Raw genomic sequence first — 14,284 nt, forward strand, 5'->3', positions numbered from 1 at the left:
TACAACCCAAGCATACAAAATTAGGAATTACTATATCCCATTAAAAATCACACAGAAATTAAACATTTGAGTGTATAGTTCACTTGTTTGTAAGTCTGGAACAAGCTGCCATGCTAAGGCCTTGCAAACTCATAGCAGAAGTTTCATTCTGTATCTCCTTCTCAGTCGCCTTCATAATTCTTTTTCAATGTTTAACATGCTGATAAGCAAGAACGAAAATTCCGAGAGAAGCTGTACTGTATCAAAGGGGATGAACCAGACTAGAATGAACTTCTGCTTTAATACTTACCCAATATACTGTAATGGGTGGCTCTGATGTATAACAATCCTACAGGTTGGACAGGTGTTGTTTTCCTCCAAATATTTCACTAGGCAGCTTCTACAGACTAGTAAAAAAGACATTCACAATTAAAAAGGAATAAAAGTAGCAGAACAGAAGTTCATTTTTCTGCATCATATGTGCACCATGTCTAATCTTGCAGAACACAGTTTCAAGTACCTTTCATAAATTTTCCTGATACAGGGAAAGGATGCACTAGAATTAGAGCATCTATATCTATCAAAAACCTTAACACAGTACACAACACAAAATCTCACTTCAAAATTTACTAGAACAATTTCTAGCAGGTCAACATTCACCTTGCATGGATGACATTACAGGAACTATTTGGCATTGAGATACTAAACAAAACATATTTGCTTTAACCATGGCCACCTACAGAACAAGTGTGTGTGGTGGCAGCACACAAAAAGAATTCCAAAGCAGGAAAGTGGATATCTTGGTGTTGTTTTAATTCTAACTTTCACAGAGTATACTACAGCTGAACTTCCACCAGAAAAAAAAATTACATTGTCACAGACTTTCATTATTAGTAAAATGTCCTGCTAGGGGTTGCTAAGTAGTGATTCACTATCAGGTTGCATGTTTCTATATGCATACACACAATCATCCATTTTTTTCAAAGTAAACTATTTATACACCACTCTCCTGCCCCAAAACAGTACTCATAAAACACACTACTAAATTATATCCTCACTCACTTGAAGTTACAACTGAAAAGGTATGGAGAAAAGAAGGGAGGTTTTGAAGTGCACTAGTTCATGTAGTCTTGGTATTAATGCACTTTTCACACAAAACAAAAGGATTTCTGTAACTATAGTACCATCTACCTCTCAAACAAGAAGACAGTACAATTACATAAACACCCGTTGACTAAAAAGAAAGTAACAGTAAATGAAGTACTATAACTTTGCACTGTGTTTTGCATTTACACACCCAGGATGACAGCACTGTTGGTGTCAGAGGTTAGACAAAACCTCATCTCGCACAGCAGTTTGCTCCAGCAGAGTGCGAGAACAGTAGATCCATTTGCAAAAATGAAGCCAAACTCCATTCCTACCAAGTCAATAAAAAGAGAATCTGACAGAGGAAGCAGGGACAGGTATCCTGGAAAGAATATAGGGATGTTGCTAACTTGGGTAGGGAAGGGTCAGAAAAGCCAAATCACAGCTGAAGCTGAACTTGGCAATGGATATGAAGCATTATAAGGGTTTCTGTAAGTATGTCACAAAAAGGTCAAAGAATGTGTAACCCCCAGATAAAAATGACTGGCAAATTAGTAACAATGGACAAGAAGAAGCCTGAGGTATTCAATTTTTCTGCCCCAGTCTTCTCTAGCAATTTCTCCTCCCACAGCTCTTGCATAGATGAACTGCAAAGGAGGCACTGGGGGTGTAAAGTCCCTTCTACTGTGTGAAAAGATCAGGCTCACGAACACCTGGGAATGAGAATACACGCAAGTCTCTGGGACCTGACGAGATGTGTCCCAGGGTCTTGAGTTGGCTGATGTAGTTGCCAAGCCACTAACAGCGACAGTCCTGACAGTCAGGTGAAATCCACGGGGACCAGGAAAAGGGAAACATTGCTTCCACTTTTAGGAAGTGTTAGAAAGGGAGAGATCTGGAAATCACCAACCCGTCTACCTTAACTCTGTCCCTGGGAAGATCATGGAGTACTAGAAGGTGTGCTAAGGCACATGAAGGACAGGGAGGTGACTCCAGACAGCCAGCACAGCTTCACCAAGGACTCTGAGCAACTTGATGCCGCTGAAGATGCCCCTGCCCATTGCTGTGGTGATGCATTAGGTGACTTTTATAGTTCCCTTCCAACCCAAAGCATTCTGTGATATCTAAAATATCATCCCACGTTAGTACATCTTCCAGCTTGGACTAGGTAAACACTAACTCCTAAAATGAACTGGTCACAAGTTACCTAATGTTCTGGCAGGTTTCAGTCTGAGCACAGCATCCAAATAAATGCCACTAGATGGCTTATGAAGGGTGCTTGCAGCCATCTAGCTTCTTTTTTTCTGGGGTCAGGTTGGGATTATAAACTCTCCTGAAACTAGAAGTCTTTGGAGTAATAGACAGGCAACATGGAAATCATTCTGTGGTCTGAAACAATATTACTTCTAGATTTTTGCATTACTTTGGTTTTCCAGTATCTCTGATCTCAGTTTACCCAGATATACAGGCATTGATTGTGGACATGAACTGAGCTGTACATTTTCTGATTTCTTATAGACATCAGAGAGGTTTCATCAGAACAGGAACAGACAAGGCTAATGTTCACTTTTTTTATTTCAACAGTTTCACTTCCCTTGACTTTTTTCATTTCAGTATCTAGTTAAAGTTGACCTTCATCCTGATGCATTCAGAAGATGATACGTTTCATAATGTGAGGTTTTCCTTTTCAAAACATAGAAACATTATGAACTTTGTGGTTATAATGTCAGTTTTGTAAGTGTTTACATGTTTCATATGTAAACACTAACAAAACTGATATTATAACCACAAAGTTTAACAAGACTTGCATGTATCATTTAGCCTAGAAAGTTAATCAAGGAACAGATACAAACTAAAAAAGGACTGGACTTTTTTTTTAGTTACTACTAATGAAATTTAAAGCAACTGACTTAGCGGCGTACCTGTCACCGACAACTAAAACCACAGCAGAGAAGTAAGTAGGAAAGAAAGTGAAAACACTTTGCTTTCTCCTAAATTCAGTTTTACAAAGATTTGCCCTGTTCTTCCAGAGGGCTGGCCTTGATCCTCCAAATTATTTTCACTAAAGGACCCAAGACCTTCATTTACTACTAAAGAGTCTTTGAATGGCTAAAGATCAGTAAATTAGAGAACAGTTGAAAAGGTAAGAAAAATGCGCAGTTCTGAGTAGAAGACAATGAAAATTTCAAGGTAGTGTAATTTAGAAGAGAATTCACTATCTCAACAGACAGGGTAATTTCATGATAGAATTTTGCAAGGATGCTTTTCCAGGAACATGTATCACTAGCATTATCTTACACAATACAAACAATGCAAACATGTATGAAGTTTTGTTAAAAACATAGGAAGGACTCTGTGCCTCTTCCCACAAAACTAATTATACAGGGCACAGAGCGAAGTAACACTCATAAAATATAAATTGTCAAAATAAGGGAGAAACAAGCCAAAGAAAACCCCAGAAAAAGCAGCAGGAAAAGGTAGTAAGGTGCATTTCCTGACTTTTGCAGCAAGCGCCATAGAGCTGTGGATCCATGTATTTCCTCCATAAGCAAATATAAGAGATGGTGCAGATGGTATCAGCTGAGAGGTATTTTTGAGGCTCTGCTTTATTTTTAAAAAACAATAAAAAATGACCTCTCTCTAGCTCTCTGTTAGCCATGTTAACTTGTTATAATACTCATTTTGGATAGACTCTTCTAACTAGCAGCAGTAAAGAAATTTGGGCAAAACTAAGTAGCCTAGCTGTGAAAACAATAGTATGGAAATTGAGGCAGGAAGCAAGAAGGCTCTGGAGAGACCTTAAAGCAGTCTTCCAAAAGTTGAACGGCATTACAAGAGAGATGGAGATGAACTTTGAACAGGAGCATGTACTGTCAGGACAAGGGGGAATGGCTTCAAACTGAAGGAAGATAGGTTCAAATTAGATATTAGAAAGAAATTATTTACTGTGAGGGTAACTGGCACAGGTTGCCCGAAGAAGCTGTGGACGTACCATCACTGGAAGCATTCAAGGCCAGGTTATATGGGTCTTTGAGCAACCTGATCCAGTAGATGCTGACCCTGCCCATGGCCAGGCAACTGAATATAGATTCTAGAACCATTCTGTGATTCTACTATTCTACTAGAACAAACCCTTCTATTATCCTAGACTCTATGAGGATATTCAGAACAACATGAAGTGTGACAAGTGCAACAAATTCATCACAGCTGATAAACAGAGCTTCTAAATGGAATACAATAAAAAAAATCTCTGACAGATCATGAACATTGCCTTTCTCCCTTGTCAGATATAAAAGGTGAAGTCTGCCGACACTTTTTGTTTTATGTTAAAGACACAGTCACAAAATAATTGCCTTCCAAGAAAATATAGGACTAAGTCAATAAGCTAATTAAACAACCTACTAACTTTATCAGAATAAACACAAATATTGTGGCAAAAAAATTTTAAAACATGGGATAGGTTGCAAGGTTTTAAGTCATCCTTAGCTGACATGAAAATAGAAATTCACGGAGTAACTCATCAACAAACAACTACTTTATCACAATGTTTTGGAATACGAGCTTATTTCTAGGATACAATACAACATACTTATTCTTTATCGATAAACTACTCTGTTTTCTGCAGAGGAACAGGAGAGAAAGAGACATCTGAAAGGCTCCAGGTGGAGAACATGCGCTACATCAACTGTCACAGAAGAGAGAACTAGGTATTCCACATTCCTTTAACATGAAGACAGACTGCATTCTTGAATAGTTACATTACCACTAATTGTATATGGCTTCAAGTTTATGCAGAACAGCTTTAATGTTCCCTCCATTTGCTTTGTTAAAAAAGCAAATCAACTGTTAAAGAAAAGCAGTCTAGTAAAGCATATGCTTTTTTGGCTGATGCACAATAGCTATTTGAAATTTCAACTGAAAACCATACAATATGTTTTACTTGCTTTTCAATTATTAAAAAAAACAAACCAAAACCAAAACCAGAAACAAACAGAAACCAAGTCAGCAACTTTAACTTAATTATACTTCTACTTACAAGTATGCAAGCATTCTGTTACAGTAGTAGCATCGATCAGGTATCCATTGCACAGACGACAGGTTATATGGGCATTAATGTCCCAAAGCTTAATCTTCCTTGTTAGCATCTTTGGCGTCTGTGGAAGAGATGTATCATAAAGTAACACAGCTGTAGTCATTTGGGAATAAATGATTAACTTGTGTTAACCCAGCTTCAGACTTTTGCACAATGTACACAGATGTGCGTGCACAGTGGCGGCACCAACTTTTATGCCACTTCACAGAAACTAAACAATGTAAACTCCACACTATTTTGCAAGTCAGTACTGCAACTGCATAGAAAATGTCTACTAATAAGTTCCTTTACCAACCAACAGACTCAGATTTAAGACGAAACCCCATGATCCTGGTAGCTTGAGTCATCATATTCCATCTAGTTATGATGGAAAACGCACAAAATATGAAAGAAGAAAATCCTCAGAGTAGGTGACTTTCAGATTCAAAAGTGTTTTGGCAATTGAAAAGTCAAAGCAACGGTTCAGTTTAACCACACTTTTAAGTGTTTGCCTTGTGTCACTCTATTAAAGCATTTTTTCAGTGTGTTTCTCAATGGGGCTGGCAAGTAAACCTTCTGAAATCCCTTTTATTTAAACAGAAGTTAATTGAACACTACATTACAGATTAAAGTAATTTCATTGGCAGAGGAGCAGCTGGTTGTGCTAAAACTTGAACTAAACATTTTTCCTTTCTTTTGAGCATGGGATTGCATAAACATCTTTAAAAGGAAAAAAAAGTTAGAAATCAAAAATGAAAAAGCTCATTTAATTTTTTTTGCAGTAATCCCAATTGCTTAGAGAGAAAACACCACACAAAGCCCATGCCTTTACAAATAAACTGTTACATTTTAAACACAGCTGTTAATTTTTCAAAACATTTTGAAAATTGTACTATTACCAGAACTTGACCAGCATTCTAGTCAATTAATAGACCAGGCTATACTTGCTTACAACCTACTGTATTTGGTTCTCGTACTGCACAAGTCACCAAATTACACTGTTTTCCTTTAAAGTGATTTTACTGTCCCTGGCTCACAAATACTGGTTTTCATCTAGCTCAGTTTGGAAAACATTTCAGAATTTGAATGGTGACACATGTTCCCTAAGTTTCACACTGAAATATTGCAACAAGGTTGTCTGATCTTCAATTTTGTCATCTTTTTTTTCCCTATGTTCAGTGAAGTGGTACTAAGAAAAAAGAACTATCAAATGGCAAACTTCCACACCAATCTGAACTATTCCAGTGCAGAGAAGTACGAAATGTTCCACTGTGAACTGTGGAGAAACATATCTAACACTCACCTATTCAAATCTGCACTGTCCTATACAAAAAAGACTAGGAAGATTTCTAGTTCTCATGGTTAAGAAGTAAACAATGGGAGAAAAAAAATCGGTATTATTTTATAGTATTTGAGATTTAGTTATAAACCTAGTAACCTCCCATTAAAGAAGAATAAAAGAACAGCTCGGTTTTGCGTAGACAAAATAGGTGAAAAACATTTACTTAGAACCTGAATTACTTTCCTAATTTTAGAATTATTTTTAACCCTCTGCAAACCAGACACACATTAAATCCTTTCAGGTGAGTGCATGAGGTCATCAGTTAAACACTACTACATGAGGTATGTAGGTTTCTGTGGTGCTGAGGAAGAACTATTCAACATCACTCTTCAAGAAGAGCTCAAGGGATGGCATCAAGCCACCAGTTAATATGAAAGTGGGCATGCTAAAAAACACAGTTCATGATGGACAAAAGAGAAATTAGCCTACACAGATCCTGAAAAAGGCAGTACCAATACAACTAGTTGATTGTCTAGACAGGAATTCAGAAGAAGGTGTTCAGGATAACCACAGGCAGAAATCCAAGCACTTCTAAGGCAAAAGAGCCAAAGACTTAACAGTGAAATCTGAAGCAAAGAAATTGTTTGTTTTTTTTTCTAGAACAGCAGCATAAATGCTGCCACTAGAAGAACCATCAATAAACAAACAAAAAAATCAGATGGAGTATAATATTATGAGAACACTGACTGAACCATACAACAAAGGCAAAAATAATACAAAATAGTAATAAAAAAAGAGGATATCAAGAAAAAAAAAGAGGATATCAAGAATAATACATACTTTTCCAACCTAACAGGAAAAAAATCATACACATTTTGGCACTGGAAAAATGAGTATCTTCTAGAATATCAAGAGCAAGCCTATCAAATAAACCTTACAAAAATTTGGTTTTTTGAAGGAGCACAGAAAGTCACTCTCATTAGATGTCTGAAGGACTGAAAATAAGAACTATTGGAAGAAGCAACAGAAAGGTAAGAGGTCTTTCCAGGGCAGCAGACACCTCAAAAGGTGATAAAACCTACAGAAGGACATTTCTCCAGAGGGCCTGTCCCATGCTGCTTTCTTGCAGCTACTAAAACAGGAGAAGGATCTCTCCTCTGCTTATGCAGAGTCCATGGTTGCTTCAGCACACCTTGAATCTCCAATAAACAACACAGCTTTTGATGTAACTGGCTTTGTAAGCAAGCTACCAGTGTCAGACTTTATTTAAACCTGTGTCTTCTACAATTGTGACCCACATCCTCTAGTCTTGGGAAAACAAAGAACTCAGAATGTCTCTCTTGCTTTTCAAAACAGTTAACAACTTGTTACAACAAGAGGACTTACTAAAAATTTAAAAATTGATAAAAATAAAATTTAAAAAAGGCCAGACCACTTCATATCTATTTAGAAAGGTAGAGAGGAGCTCGCAAAAAACGGCATATTACCAAGATGTCAGTTCAGTCAGATAACATAAATGCTCAGACTTTGCAGAAAACTTGAATTGCTTCCTAGAGGGAAATAGAAAAAAAAATTAGCAGAACTAAGGACACACATAAAGAAAAATAGAGACGCTAATGTTACAACCTCATATAAGAAATTAAATTCACTAATCATAGTAACTAATTAAAAACATAAAGTAATTCCAAATTATGTAAGTAATTCCACATTAATCACCTGTCTGTTCTGTATCACTTCAGAGGGAAGTAAATAACATAATTGCAGGTTTCATCATCAACTACTTTTTTTCTTATTGTTATTGCATTTGAAGATCATACAAAGTCATACTAGGAAATACAAAGTTAGGCTACTACTCACAATGCTTAAGAATAAACACTCCATGTGGATAGGCGGCTAATACAGAATGTCTTTCATGTTCCTATCTGGAATACACTACCAGTTCAGAAGGGGTACTAGCACTACTTGAACCACACATCTGCTCTTGGGAAGGCATCCCAAGATGCCCATGTTTCTACAGCCTAGTGCCAAACAAAAGTTAAGCACCACTTTTATCATACAAGACAGCCAAGTTGTTATCACCCCACCAAAATCTATGCCAGTAATCTCATACAAACTTGAACTAAACAGCAAGACTACACAAAATCCTAAACATCAAGTCTGACTAAGAATCACACAAGCAATTTTTCTATTTTCCAGACAAATCCAGGTCTCCCTTAAACAACTTCCCTTTGAAAAAGGGGTATTTTTTAAAACCTGAATTCCAGATGACCTCTTTCACAGAACTCATCTTCCCATCTCTCAAACAGTTATATACTGAAAAGAATGCTAAAAATGAATTCACATACCTCCAAAACAAGTAATCTAACCTTAAAAACAAAAACCACACAAATGTAAATACATATTCCCAAGAAACAGCGCAGCTTAAAAGCACAGACAAATATCTGGATAACACACTGATCCACTTGGTCTGACCTCAGCCTACTCTTGTTTGAGCAGCTGGATTATTTAAAATATCCTAAATTGGAAGAGACCCATGGAATCAAGTCCAAATCCTGCCCTGCACAGGGCATCCCTAACGTCTCTCATGTGCCTGAGTGTATCGTCTGAACACTTCTTGAGCTCTGTCAGGGTTGGTGCTGTGACCACTTCCCTGGGGAGCCTATTCCAGTGCCCAACCACCCTCTGAGGGAAGAACCTTTCCCTAATACCGAACTTAAATCTTTGCTGACACAAGTCATGCCATTCCCTGACATCCTATTACAGGTAACCACCTTACATGCAAGACATGATCTTTTTCTAACCTCAATCATCATATGACCCCATGAATTTACTACCTCTGCCTATCCATGTATTAAGCAAGCTGAAGTTCTTACTATATTGACTGATCTCAAGCTGCTGATGACCATTAGAAAATCCTAGAGACGCCAACTCAATGAAGTTAGCATGAGCACAACATATAAACCTGGCTGCTGCAAAAAGAAAACACACAGAATCACGTCGACATTTAAGTCATGCACACCAGCTTGAACCAATAATAGGAGATAAGCTTACTTTTCCAAAGCGCAACCCAGGCTGATACCTTCTTGCCTAAAAACATATATATAGTAAAAAAAATCAGACCAAAAGCATTATCCCCCAATTGACACTTGTTTTTTTTTTTTTTTTTTTTTACAGAGATTCACTAGACTGTGCTAGACTGTGCAGGATTTAGTAGGCGTAGCAAAGCTCTAAAAGACACCATTTACATTTGCCTTCTTTTGTAATGTGACCCATCAGGCACTGTAGAAGACACGTGCTCAAGAGCTTCTTGAGCATGGATCACAGGATCACACTCAAGTTCATAAGCAAAAGTTTCACAGAAAGCTACCATCCAATATAAAAACAGGTAAATTTAGAGGACAGACCAAATTCTGAACATTTACACTATCATTTTCCAAACCTAACAGCTCATTTGAACACTGTGAACCTCAGGCTCCCACTAAACCCCCACGGCGGTTAGCAGACAAGAGAAAATACCACACCTTAATTTAGTTTTAAGAAAGTCAAAGCCAAGAAAGCCAAATCTCTGTAAAACATAAATTCTTAGGTTCTTCTAAATTAAATTGTTAGTTCTTCTGAGATTTAGCTCTTCAAATAGTAACCTTGGACAGCAAGCAATCTCAAACTTTAAGAACTATAGATAACCTTGAAACATTCAATCCGCTGACTGAACCGTGACACTTCATTAAACAAATTTAAAGTCTTGTTCTGTACTTAGTCAACAAATGAACACAGGAGCCAAACACAGTTCTTCTCTGTGGAGGTACCAGTTGTCAGTTTTTATGGGTCAAGATTGAAGGCACTTGAGACCGTAATTTGTGTTTGGACTCAAGTGTTCATTATTTCTTATCAGTAAAACAGTCTCATTACTATGAGTTCAGCAGCTTTTCATTAGAAGGCACAAAATGGCTCACCATTTCTTGTTACAAGGTATTTTAAGACTATCCAATTAAGAACTGACACCTAGATTATTTTCCCTTTTAACCCAGTAACTGATCCCAAAGAGCCCGCAATGCAGACTTTTCTGCCCAATTACAAAATGCCACTCAAACCCATGAAGAAGAAAAGCAGCATGAAGAAATCCAGGACAACACCCTGTGCCCTCCATCTTGCTTCCATCCACAACATACTAAAAATCCCAAAACCTAAATTTCTCACCATGTGATACACCTACACTACTTTCTATAATCTATTTCACACTTTTGTAGATTCTAGTTTATCTTGAAGTCTAGGAAACTTTCTCCATGAATGAGGGTCAAAGTCAGTGGTCCCCTGGGGGTCAGGGCACCCCAGAGCAGACGGAGAAATATTCATGGTGCCCTGGGTTTCCACACTTCTCCCTCAAAACCATGTTTCCAGGATAGTAAGAAGTCACTCCTCAGTTCTTTAATCACGAAACTCTACTTAACTCACCAACCAACCAACCAAAAAATAACCAACCCACCAAAAAAACCCAAAACAAAAAACAAAGCAAAGCAAAACAAAAACAAACCCCCCCCCCCCCCCCCAACTAAAAAAATCCCCAGAAAACAAAAACCCATCTAAAAAAAGACACAGAAAACACCAACCTGAGCCTCAACTGTTTAACTTTTTTTACAGGAAATGTAAAATTCATAAAAAGTGTCCCTTCAACATGTTACACAGATTCATAAGATAATGTTATGGATATAACGAAGTAACCTCTTCAAGTTTCTCTAATCCAACCTCGCACTCAAAGCAGGCCCACTTAAATAGTTACAGTGGGCTATTCTGGCTTAACTCAGAAAATGTTCAACAATTAAGATTCCACAGCCTCTTTCGGCAGCCTTTTCCAGTGCCCAACCACCCTCACTGGCAAAAAAAGTTCTTACTGTCTCTAGGAATCTCCTGCATTGTAACTTGGATATAATGCCTCTCATCCTACAAGTGTGCACCTCCAAGACTAGTGGAGGCGCACCTCATCTTGATTTCTGTCCACAGGTTATGTAGAAAATAGCAATAACATCTTCCCTAATTCACAGCATCACTTTCTTTAGGAGTTTTGTAAACACTGCATAAAAAAGAGCAACACCAAGATCTTACTCAATAGCTGAAGAGCCACTCTTAACCCAAGTTGTTAGTACTTCATCCTGGTTATTATTTTGGAGGCAGAACAAATCATCATTGCACTGCTTTAGAGAAATAGGAAGCCCTCCGAGGTGCTTAAAAAGAATTGAGAGATCCTGTTTAAAAAAGCTAAAAGAAGAAAACACTCACACCAATCTTCCTCTTAAAAAGACAAAGCCTACTTTTCTAACATATGCCACCACATCTGCTTGAAATGGATGGAAGACCTGGTAGAAGAATTCCATTTTGAAGAGACAGTTTTCTTAACAGCTGCCAAGCGATGAATTATTCAAAACCAACATACCAACAATGGAGAGAGAAGAGAAACTTACTTTCAGTGCTGGAACATGAAACCCCAAACAAACACAGAAAATGTTCCAAACATTCAGCTAACATGAAAAAAAGATCATTTGCAAAAAGATTAGTATTTCTTCATCTTGGATCCAACCGACATTATTTTAAACCACACTGCTGGCACAGTCTCAGCCTCTCACTGTCTGGATGTCTTACAAAACACAAAAAAGGGAGTGAGGGCATTTACAAAATCCAGACTATATTCCCAATTAAAAAAAAGGCAAACAAACGAACCCATACACACACAAAGTCATGAGTGGCTGAAAGGGGGCATGAACATTTCAGAAAGTAGACTGGTTTTGTTTGTGCATCATCCCCTTTGTCCATTAAGGCAGTGTTCTCCTAAGATGATCAAGCAAAAAGTTAAGCAACATATTACAGACCTCTCCACTAAAATTGATATGACAAGCCTGCATATCTTAGCACAAGCTTTCACATTGCAGAGAGATGTCAGCACTGAAACTATTACTCATGCAAAGATTACAGAGGATCAGCAGAGGGACTCCTCAGAAGTACAGCCTTATCATTTATACAGAAACCAGTCCAGAATATTTTGGCCTACATGAGGCATACCTCTTAAAACAGCATTTCTTTTCAGAGTCTGCCATCCAGAGACCTGAAAAGACAGAAAAATAGTCTGAAAGTTAACATCCAAAATTCCTCAAAATACAGGTGGCGCAAAGAAATACTCAGATCACTAAATTCAGCTAAGTATTTAGGTAATTTAAGAGAACAGTGGGGCAGAAGCACTTGTAAGCAAGAAAAGGGGGGAAAAATTGATCCTCAGGAAAAATAAGGAAAAATAAGGTTTAACACAATCTCCTACTAGACAAGGAAAATTGCTCAAAAAAGAAGTTCTATGAAGTCCTGTTATCATGTGATGGAAAAATAAAAATAAATTCATTATCTTCAAAAGTGACAGAGAAAACAACCAAATAAATAAGCAGATTTCTTTAACAACAACCTATGGACTAGAAAGTCTGGAAGAAAAGAAACCATTTTGAATTGAAGATGTACATTTAGACGAGCAGCCTTCTCAGTTTTCAAGCTATGTTTTCAAGTAATCTGCTCTTTGTATCTTAATCTTCCAAAATTCTTTCAAGGAAATAACTAGTATTTCCAGAATTTCTAGCTATTTGCCAGAATAAAATGATATTTTTAAAAAGAATAAAAAATAAGATCTTTATTCTTTGGCTAAAAGTGAAACAATCTCACGTGAATAGGTAAGTTTGACAGAAGAAGCAATTTTTCTTATTCATTCACACAGAGAAGATTCAGCTGTTACAGTGATGGATAAAGAGTACTACTAGTTCCTTCTTCTTGCTCCAAAAAATCAAAGGCATAGCCTGTAGTTACTGATTTTCTGTTATTTTGCTAAGGGAATTATGAAAACAATGACAAAACAAGCTGTTAATGATAGCACTTGACAAAAACTTCAGAACAATGCCAATGAAAATCTCTTTGCAGTTCCACTGTGAACTTCTTTGACTGAATTCAAAATAAAAAATTACTATTAACTGAAAGCAATGCAGAGTTGCAGGAGATGCTCTTTTTTTTGGAATCCACAAAAAAGATCCCCATTGAGGACACAAAGCCTCTCATGCAGTAGAATAAACTCCCTAAGATTTTGTTATTTAAAATATCTATTTTTCCAGCAAAATGTGGAGAGCAGTCACTGCTTCTAAAGAAACCAGCTCAGAGGCTTATCACAACTCCAAAAGCACATCACAACATGAACTTAAGTAACCAGTCTTCCAAAAGGCCTTGTCAAACATCTACCCTCACTACTGCTGGAAGAGGACAAGGTTACACTTTGGTTCAGCTTGAAAAAGGAAGTGGCACTCAAATTGTGAGGAAAAAAAACGACAATCAAATTAGTTCTAAATCATCACTATATTATTCCAGTTCTAGTTACAGGGTGATAGTGATGCACTCTGAAAACTAACAACAGGGAAATTCAGTTCATTTTTAGATCTAGATGGTTGCTGAGACTGGGCAAGTGGATCATTGTACTGATCTTGTAATAAGTGAGAAGTAAGTACTAATATTTTCTTTAAAGGATTTTTTAAGCGCTGGGATTGCTATTAACAACTTGTCAGATTATCAAACTAACTGTAGTTTGTACCATCTAGCTTTGTGGTACAACAAGACAGGAAGTTATTCTTACCAGGTACAAATTCAGAACTGAAGAGAATGGCAGATTTACAAACCATTACAACTTTTCTCTATTTAAACAGAATAAGCATACGTATTTTTCTTTCGCTGAAGCATAGCACAATAATGTTAATTCGTTAAAAACCAGGAGGATAATGCTCACAGTGGGGGAACCCTGAGGAAAACAACTATATGTAGTAAATAATAAGTTTAGCTGAATAATTTTGCTGAAA

The 14,284-nt window shown here is 37.2% G+C and overlaps 1 protein-coding gene across 9 annotated transcripts in view; it reads right to left on the reverse strand.

Annotated features, from left to right (window-relative positions):
• PCGF3 (polycomb group ring finger 3) overlaps positions 1-14,284 on the reverse strand; it is a 56,150-nt gene that overhangs the window by 16,223 nt on the left and 25,643 nt on the right. For 3 of the 9 annotated variants that reach the window (XM_030969190.1, XM_030969189.1, XM_030969188.1), the window contains 4 exons: positions 12,471-12,513; positions 7,907-7,969; positions 5,102-5,219; positions 290-386 (listed from right to left, as the gene is read on the reverse strand). In XM_030969190.1, the coding sequence (XP_030825050.1) occupies positions 290-386; positions 5,102-5,210 (206 nt within the window). In that variant the 5' untranslated portion in view covers positions 5,211-5,219; positions 7,907-7,969; positions 12,471-12,513. Of the gene's footprint in view, positions 1-289; positions 387-5,101; positions 7,874-7,906; positions 7,970-9,470; positions 9,507-12,470; positions 12,514-14,284 lie in introns of those variants that run through there. The other 6 variants (XM_030969194.1, XM_030969195.1, XM_030969191.1 and 3 more) reach the window with 5 other exon arrangements.

This window comes from Camarhynchus parvulus, chromosome Z (genome assembly GCF_901933205.1).
Source record: "Camarhynchus parvulus chromosome Z, STF_HiC, whole genome shotgun sequence".
Taxonomy (NCBI): Eukaryota; Metazoa; Chordata; class Aves; order Passeriformes; family Thraupidae; genus Camarhynchus; species Camarhynchus parvulus.